This window comes from Olea europaea, unplaced genomic scaffold, assembly GCF_002742605.1.
Source record: "Olea europaea var. sylvestris unplaced genomic scaffold, O_europaea_v1 scaffold2242, whole genome shotgun sequence".
In the NCBI taxonomy this organism is placed as follows: domain Eukaryota; kingdom Viridiplantae; phylum Streptophyta; class Magnoliopsida; order Lamiales; family Oleaceae; genus Olea; species Olea europaea.
In genome coordinates this window covers 39,212-48,005 of record NW_019240464.1, presented here as the reverse complement: position 1 = coordinate 48,005, position 8,794 = coordinate 39,212, and the positions used below count along the sequence as shown (strand labels likewise).

General features: G+C 37.0%; 1 protein-coding gene across 1 annotated transcript; it reads left to right on the top strand.

Annotated features, from left to right (window-relative positions):
* The first annotated feature begins 1,481 nt into the window (after positions 1-1,481).
* LOC111381045 (SKP1-like protein 1A) lies at positions 1,482-2,865 on the top strand. The gene is made up of 2 exons (XM_023004743.1): positions 1,482-1,873; positions 2,411-2,865. The coding sequence occupies exons 1-2, from the start codon at positions 1,550-1,552 to the stop codon at positions 2,582-2,584; spliced, it is 498 nt and encodes a 165-aa protein (XP_022860511.1). The 5' UTR covers positions 1,482-1,549; the 3' UTR covers positions 2,585-2,865.
* The last annotated feature ends 5,929 nt before the right edge of the window (positions 2,866-8,794 follow it).

The window sequence follows — 8,794 nt, the reverse complement described above, 5'->3', positions numbered from 1 at the left end:
GCAGAGTAGCTCTTAGAATTATTGAAATCTAACCTATTAGTACATAAATAATGTAAAAGTTCTCTCATTATGCCTAAAAGTACCCTAGTTCCTGAATTTCCTTATAGATTTCTATAAGAAATTGGATGTTAAGCCCAAATTAATAAGTTGGATACCATTTATACATGATCATAGCCAACCTAGAACCAAGTTGCAAAATTTCCTTGATAATTTGCCACTATAAATCAAGTATTAAGAGCGCATTGACTAATTGTGTGTTTGGAAGATTGAGGGCCGAAAAGCTATACTTGAAGATCAACAAAATTTTTTCGTAAAAATATAATTGTTTGATCGTTATAAGAGAAATGTTTATTCAACCCCCCAAAAAAAAGAAAGAAAGAAAGAAAGAAAATCGTTTTTAAAGCTTTTTTGAAGAAGCTTAAGTACATTGATATAAAAGTATTAAACACTACAAATTAATTTTTAATACCTTTCATGATTCGGGTTTTTAATTATTTCAGGTTATTATCTTAATTGTTTATTTTCATTTTCATATTTTATGTGTTAAAATATATTTTAGAAATGAATGACATCTAAGGTGACACAATAAATTTTGGTATTTCATGAGTGTGTCTGATATTTCATATGTTAACTTGTCATGTTTTAATGCATCTTCAATAAATTAATTTAAATCTTAATATTTATAAAAAAAAAATGTGCCAAGAGTAATGTAATTAAAACATTTCATTTTGTATAAATTTATATAATATGAAATAAATGTTTTTATAAAAAAATAAGGGATGTATAATAAATAAATAATTGTTTCCACATAATAATGGAGTATATACAATTCATAAATAAAAAATACTCTTTTAATCATGCTACCAAATAATCAATTTGATGTTCACATCACTTTTTGATTAGCAAACAAACTGTCAATGGAAATAGCACCTAAAACCTTTAAATCATAGTAGATAACATCCACACATTTCAAAATTGTGTGAAATAAAGATCTCGGGAGGTTTCCGTCCAAAAATCCATTAATTGACCAGAACCAAGCACGTGACCATAACTTGGTCAATTTTCAAAAAAGTCAAAATATTTTTTTTTATATTGATTAATTAAAACAAGGGTAATTGGCATTGGAGTTTCTAAATGTTTAAAAAATGTAAAGTGTGGTGCGCATTAATTAAAGGTTTGAGGCCGCCCTCTATATTTTATGAAAGGTCTTGAATCTTCAATGCAAATTGTTCTTGTTTAGAAACCATTTTGTAGTTTTTAAAATTATTTAAATTATAGTTAATTACTTACTTTTTGTCAATTAATGGATTTTCGAGCGAAAGTTTCGAAATGTTTGGAGTATATGTACGATTTAAAGATTTGGATGCTATCTGCACTATTTTGAAAGGTTAGGGAGCCAAACATGTATGTTATCTCAAGTAATTGAATCGCTCTATAAATAGTGCGCCAAACCATTCAAATCTCTCGTAATCTCTCTCTCTCTCTCTCTCGTCCATTCCGTGTCTAATAATTCTTCACAATCGCAAAATCAATTGCGTAAAGTGAAACGATGTCGAAAGATAGCAAGGTGATAACCCTGAAGAGTTCTGACGGTGAGGTTTTCGAGGTGGAAAAGAGAGTGGCCCTGCTGTCTCAGATTCTCAAACAAATGATCGAGGACGACTGCGTCGATAACGAAATCCCTGTTCCCAACGTGACCAGCAAGATCCTCGCCATGGTCATTGAGTACTGTAAGAAGTATGCTGTAGGCTACGCCGCATTCACTGCCGCCGGCCGTGACAAAGCCAAGATCAAGGCCATCACGGACGACATGAAGACGTTCGTTTCTGAATTCGTCAAAGTCGATCAGGCCACCCTCTTCGACCTTATTATGGTATACGCTTTGAATTTACCCCGTTGATTCATTTTTATTTATTTATTTTTTTCAAGATTATGGTTGATTCGGTTATGTATTGTGTGTTAGGGTTTTTATTAGGCTGAAATTGGTTTGAATATGTCAAGAATTGCTCCTTTTTCTTCTTGTCTTTTTTTTTTTTTTTTTTTTTTTTTTTTTTTTTTTTCTTTTTCCCTCAAGATTATATTTGATTCGGTTATGGAAAGTGTTTTAGGGTTTTTAGTAGGCTGAAATTGGTTCGAACATGTCAAGAATTGCTCTTGTTGTTGTTCTTGTCGTCGTCGTTTTTTTTCTTTTTTTCTCAAGATTATGGTCAATAATGTATTCAAGCAGATAAAGGAGTTGGATTATATTGTTCGGGTTCTCATATAAGCCAAAAATCTAGAATGTGATCGACTCCCTCCAAGTACTGTTATACTCTGTTTAATCAGTTCGTTACATTGTATTTCTCTTGCATAGTTGACGACTACGCTTCTCATGGCATTGACTAATCCTTCTCCCCATATGATTTTTCAGGCTGCTGACTATCTGAATATCAAAAGTCTTATGGATCTTTCTTGCAAATCTGTTGCAAAGATGATTGCGGGGAAATCACCAGAGGAGGTTCGTGAGATATTCGACATAACAAATGACTTCACTCGTGAAGAAGAAGAGAAGGTCCGAAGAGAGAACGCATTGGGTTTTGAGTAGTATATTTCGATTTTTCTTTAAAGCTGGATAAAAGTTCTCTTGGTGACATCTGGAATTTTCCTGTTTCTTCAGGATTGTTTCCATAGTATTGTTGACAGTTCCAAGTATTTTAGTTACGTACGAATTTTTCAGGATTGTTTCCATAGAACAGTTGAAAATTCACATTCTTTTTAGTTACCTATGAATTTTACGTATGAATTTTTTAGGATTGTTTCTGTTGTACAGTTGAAAGTTTGCGATCTTTTTAGTTACTTCGTTATGCATTAATAAAATTTTACTTCTGTTTGCAGAAATTAAATTTTTATAGACAAGTATAGAAGTATTTTGTGCTTATATAATTCCCTGCACCTTATATCATATGGTGTGACTTTTGATCTTTCTGGTGTTGCAAATTTGGGGTTATTCCAATTGTACATAAATGTATTCACCTCCTTCAGAGTGGGCCCCCCTCCATGTGAGGCGGTGGACACCCCGATGTACATCAAGAATAACCCTAAATTGTTTATCCGAATAGCTGGAAGTATACAAATGGATTGAGTTAAGGTCAACGACCTTCCTGATATACGTTTTGCCGCGCTTCTATGTTCGGTAAAATCAGTAACTTAACAGTAAGTTAGACTTAACTTTAATCACAACTGAACATGCTATCGTACACCTAAGACAAATTGTTTGGAGTTTTAAACCTTGTATCACGATGGTAGATTTGATCGCAGAGGGACTCGATTTGATCGTTGCTGCTACTCCAAAAACATGGAGGCACGGCAAGGATGTACCCGGAGAGTATATAGTAGGCAAATTAATGCCTCCACTCTAAGGTCCACAATTGGAAAATGCTAACACTCAACAGCTTTGAGGGAAGGACGACTTAAGTGATTAGAACATTTTTTGGTTATCCTTAAAGAGATTCATGTTCGCAAGATTGTGCAATTTAACTAAATCTAGTTGGAAGAGGAAGGTATAGAGCTAAGCTAACATGACAAGTGGCTCAAGATATATAGCAATGTAAAATATATTCAAGCAGTTGACTTCAAATGTATTGGCTTCAAAATTTAGCTCCCATTTGGCTCCATTATTTTACATTATAATTTTTCCCTCTTTTATTTTCAAACACACAATTTTGCATAAAATAATATTACTCGTAAATCAAAGATTTTTCTTCTTTTTCAAATATACATTCTATGGCGAATCTAGGATCAAAGATCAGTTAAGGCGAAAGTTGACAGTTGACCATTGATGATCATAATTGCAAGGTCGTTTGTTAAAATTTGTTCTAATATTTGCATTCTAATCTCTTTCCCCTTTTTCAACTGCGTCATCTCTTTATTCTTTCTCCTAAATTCTTATTCTTCCACTTTCTTCTCTTGCAAGCAGACCACAATCCTATTTTTTGATAATAAACTAGATACCTTAATACCTTTGTTCTAAGTTCTACACATTATTCTTCTACTTTCTTATCTCTCAGTCACATTCATAATAAATAACTCATAAATTAACATACCAAAAAAATAATAATAAAATGAAAAAGGTAACGGGACTTACAGATGTAAATGCAAATCGCAATCATGGGGAACTAGAAAGAACCAGCTGAGAAGGGTTTGCAAATGTAATTCATTTTTCAATTGGAATGGTTGAGATATACGGTGGGTAAATGGTAATGGAATTCATAATTAACTTAGGCTGGTTTTATTTTTAAAAATAAAAAATAAAAATAAGAGGCCCAATTGCCCAAAAAGGCCCAAAACTTAAATAAATAAATAAATAATGATGGCCTAATCTAAAACGGCCAAACCTTTGTGTCACTGGGTTTCATCTTGGGAAAATTACATAGGTTTTTAAGAAATACAATTCACAAATCATGAAATTTATTTGTGCAAATTAATATCGGGTATTAATCTAGTTGTAAACCCACCCACTCCAACCGCCTCACCCCGCCAACCTCATTATTTCTTCTCGCCATTCTCTCTCTCTACATCCCTCTCCCTTCTCTCTTCACCACGTCGTGCCGAAGATGACATCACGTCGGAGATGACGTCATGCCGACGACGACTGCAACGCGACACCAGCATTCAGCGATCTCCTCTATTCCTTCGGCGCTTTTGTGCCATTGACTATAGCACACTCGTCTGAAGACGAGGCAGCACCACCGGAAGACAACATCGATTGGCACTAAGATACCGCTGTACACTTTGTCATTCACAGTGGTGTCGAACGGCAATGTTGAGGCTAGTGGGAACTCACGAGAGTGTTGCCTAGTATGCTGTAGAAATTTTGGGGAGGTGTTGGCACGCTAAAAGTGCAGTCCAAATCGAATAGTACAAAGAATGAAGCCCAACTGGGCAATTCAAGATAAAGACCCGAATAGGATTATGAATGAATGCAGTGGAAGCCCACAAACGCGGTAACACCATCGCCCAAACTTGCAAGACGCCCAAGATCTGAGCGAATTAAGTGCCTTGCAGTCGCCCAGAGTTATGGCCATGTTCTCGCCCAAACCTTCGAATCGCCCAAGATCTTAGCAAACATAAGATGTTATGGTTATCCAAAAGTGTAGTTATCGAAGCAGTTATTAAGTAATCTTATCACGTTCCACGATTCAAGGATGTTCAGTTGAAGACGATTGAACGACAAAGAGTAGTGGCAACAGTTAGAAACGGCAGTTCCACGATAAGTTGGCCACCATGAAGAAAGTGGGCAGTTATAAAGCAATTAAACGGTTTCTAAGCGGTTGATCACGAAGAGATCATCAAGGGAATATAAAATGAAGAAAATACATAGAGCAAAAGACCCCGAATCAAACACTCTCAAACAGAGAATATGTAATTTCAATTCCTTAGTTTAGACTTAAAATATTTCTTTTCAGTACTCGTATGCTTGCGCCCCTTGGAGGCATTCTGTTTAAAGTTCCAATTGTAAAGTCATCGCCAATAAAACACCCATTTTTGGGACTTTGTTTCAAGAGGTTTGTTCTTACACAATCGTCAGATCCCTTTTTAATTGTTAGCGACTACCTGCACGAAATAATTTGACACGCCCAGTGGGACCATCTGGTGTTCGGTGTTGAAGATATAAAAGGTGAAACAATATGCCTCAGAAATTCGATAAAGAAGCAGCAAGTCAGGAAGGAGTCCAGTCTATGATTGAGCGATATGAGGAGCAGCATAGCTCTCCACCAACAGATGGACAAAATCAGAGCAATCACAGTCGTTACGAACTAATGACAGAGTTGAGTTCTCGAACCATGCGTGCATTACTCGGAGAACTCACACAAGATGTCGTTGAACACGTAAATCTACGAAGTATTCATAATATGGAAAGATTTACCCAGAATGGGAATGCACATTATAACAACATGGCCAAACAACTGAATACTTTGAACGACATTATGAATAAGTTAGTAGGCCAAATTTGTTAGCCAGTTGTGCCTCTTACAAACCACTTTCAAACTAGGACAATTGTGGGACATAATCCCCCGGTCCTAAGTTTAAATCAAGGGGTAGAACCACCTTTTGATCCCTTTACTTTAAACCTGGGGGGTGGTGTAATACCAAATCAGAATAGTGGCATTGGTACATCTAACTTGGGGGATAACATAAATGTAAGAGATAATGTCCTAAATAATGGGCAGAATACCCCACGTGTTAATGATGGAATAAATGTTCAGGCTAATGTAACAATGACCCAAATCATGGTAACTTTGTTGCCAATCAAGGACCAAACATCAGGCCTCAAGCAAATCAACTGGTCAACCAACCTGTAGGAATCCCATATGACCCCAACGTCATGTTGAGGAATCAGATTATGAAAATCGTACAGGACCAGATGACTTTTGGAGTACGTCCTGTCATTAGACCGACTTACACAAAGCCATATCCTAATTGGGTAGACCAAGCATATCCATGGCCTAGAGGGTATAAAGTGCCAGAACTCTCACTGTGTACCAGTTTAGGAAAGGTGTCTACTCTAGAACATATAGGGCGATTCACACTGCAAAGTGGTGACGTAACTGATTACCATAAAATGAGGCTGTTCCCTAGTTCATTAACAAAAGTATCCTTCTCCTGGTTCATCAATTTGTCAGCAAACTCTGTTCAAACATGGCAACAATTGGAGTAATTGTTTCACGCTCAATTTTATAAAACTGAGTCTGAAATTATTTTGGCCGATTTGGCGAATCTACATCAAATGCCAAACAAATGGGCAGAAGGTTTCCTTCAAAGGTTCAAGACAGCAAGAAGTAAATATTTTGTACCTTTGCCCGAAAAGGAGTTTGTGAAAATCGCTCAAGATTGTCTAAGTTTTGATTTGAAGAAGAAGTTCTAAGACAAGGAATTTCCTGATCTTTTCCAATTGAGCGCGAACGTGATTAGGTATGAACGATTAATAAGAGAAGAAGAACAAATGAAAAATTCTAGCAAGGGGACTTATTATAGAGACCCAAATTTTGATGTTTATACCATTAATGACGAGTATTACGATCAAACCGAAATGTGTTTGGCCGAATTAGTTAAAGGAGACACGTATACTTATCCTATAATGGCTAAGTCTAGGCCGTCGGGCAAGGATGAGCCTATAAAAGATGAAAACATAAAGGCTAGAACGTTCTCGTTCGATGTAACTAAAGCTGACCTTATATTTGATAAATTATATAAGGATAAGCAGATAAAGTTGAGCGATAAGTATAAATTGCCAAGCCCTGAACAAATTAAGAGTAAAAAATATTGTAAGTGGCATAATGCATGGTCACATTTGACTAACAACTGTTGGTTTTTCGCCATGTGTTACACGATACCATTGAAAAAGGACGAATTACGTTCGAGGATAAGAGAAAGATGGCAGTGGATGAAATCCTTTTCCACAACCACTTGGAGTAAACATGGTGACGTCTGGTTTAAAAAACAAGTTGCCAAAATTCAAATTGGTTATAGATGATGGAGAAGAAGAAGCTGGACCACATCCCAGCATCTTTGAACGTATCAAAGGGAAGGAGCCTAAAGAGGACGAAGACGTCCTATGTGCAAGATGAAAAGAAGAAGTAAGTACAAATGCAGAGAAACCAGGGATATGACAGTATCACCATCACCCTAGTTTTTTCCCAAACGCTCAACCTGGTAGAGGCCAAGGTACATCGTTCTATAAAGGACCGCCTTTTGAGAGGCGATTCAGGCCAGTAAATAAGGGGAGAAAATTCAGACCGCAACCTCGCCAACCAAATGTATGGCATTCGTTCCAGTATAAGGTTGGAAGGGTGATACATTTCAACGAGATAACGAGGACCCAACAGAGGCATTTTCAACGAAATTATGGGCGAATGATGAGGCAACAACAGGGAATGCTACGTCCTAAGGCATCTAGGCTACTCGAGGCAGCCAATCAAAATGTTCTCAAAGACAGTGAAGAGACTGGTACAGGCGAACCTATGGAAGAATTGCCAGAGACTTCTTCTAGGAGGTCGAAGTTTGAACGAGACAGAAGGAGTGGAGAAGATCCAGATCAGCCCATTACTATTCAGTTTGGTACGTTACATCCTGTCGTGGCTAATAACTATTTATTACCCAATGAGTTCAAGAATAAAGAGAAAGGAGAAGAAGAAAAGGAGGATAACGAAGAGGAAGCATGCATTTGGAATATGAAGAAGGCCAAACTTCTAGAGAGGCCTACAATGGCGAAGAAGATGATGGTATGACAGACATCGAAGAGGAAATCGATCTGGAAGTAGAAAGAAGAAGAAAATGAGTATCGTACAATACTCTGTTGAAGCAATTACATCGAGAGGGAGTTCGTGAAGTAGACTTATTGGGAGAACCATCTGTGCGGTCTTTCGATTTTTACGTGTTGTAGACGCCCGAAAGGAAGAAGAGAGTGCCTCGCTCTGAAAACTATGGATCACCTCCAAGAATAATGCCTCCTCCTACAGGTTGGGTAACTGAAGAAGAAGTATTAGAAAACAGTAAAAAGGAAATTCAGGAGACAAAGGCTCAGTGCGATATGCTGCACATTGACTTATCACAAAAGGGTAACTCGACAGAGGACAAGCAGGAAGTGGAAATAGATGCTGTCGAAAAAGTTATTTTTAAGCGACCAGCCATGAAATTGACCAAACACTTGAGACCATTGTACGTTAAAGCTCTAGTTAACGGCATACCTGTGGCAAAAGTGCTTGTCGATAATGGAGCAGCTATAAACACCATTCCATCTCGGATGATGAGGAAA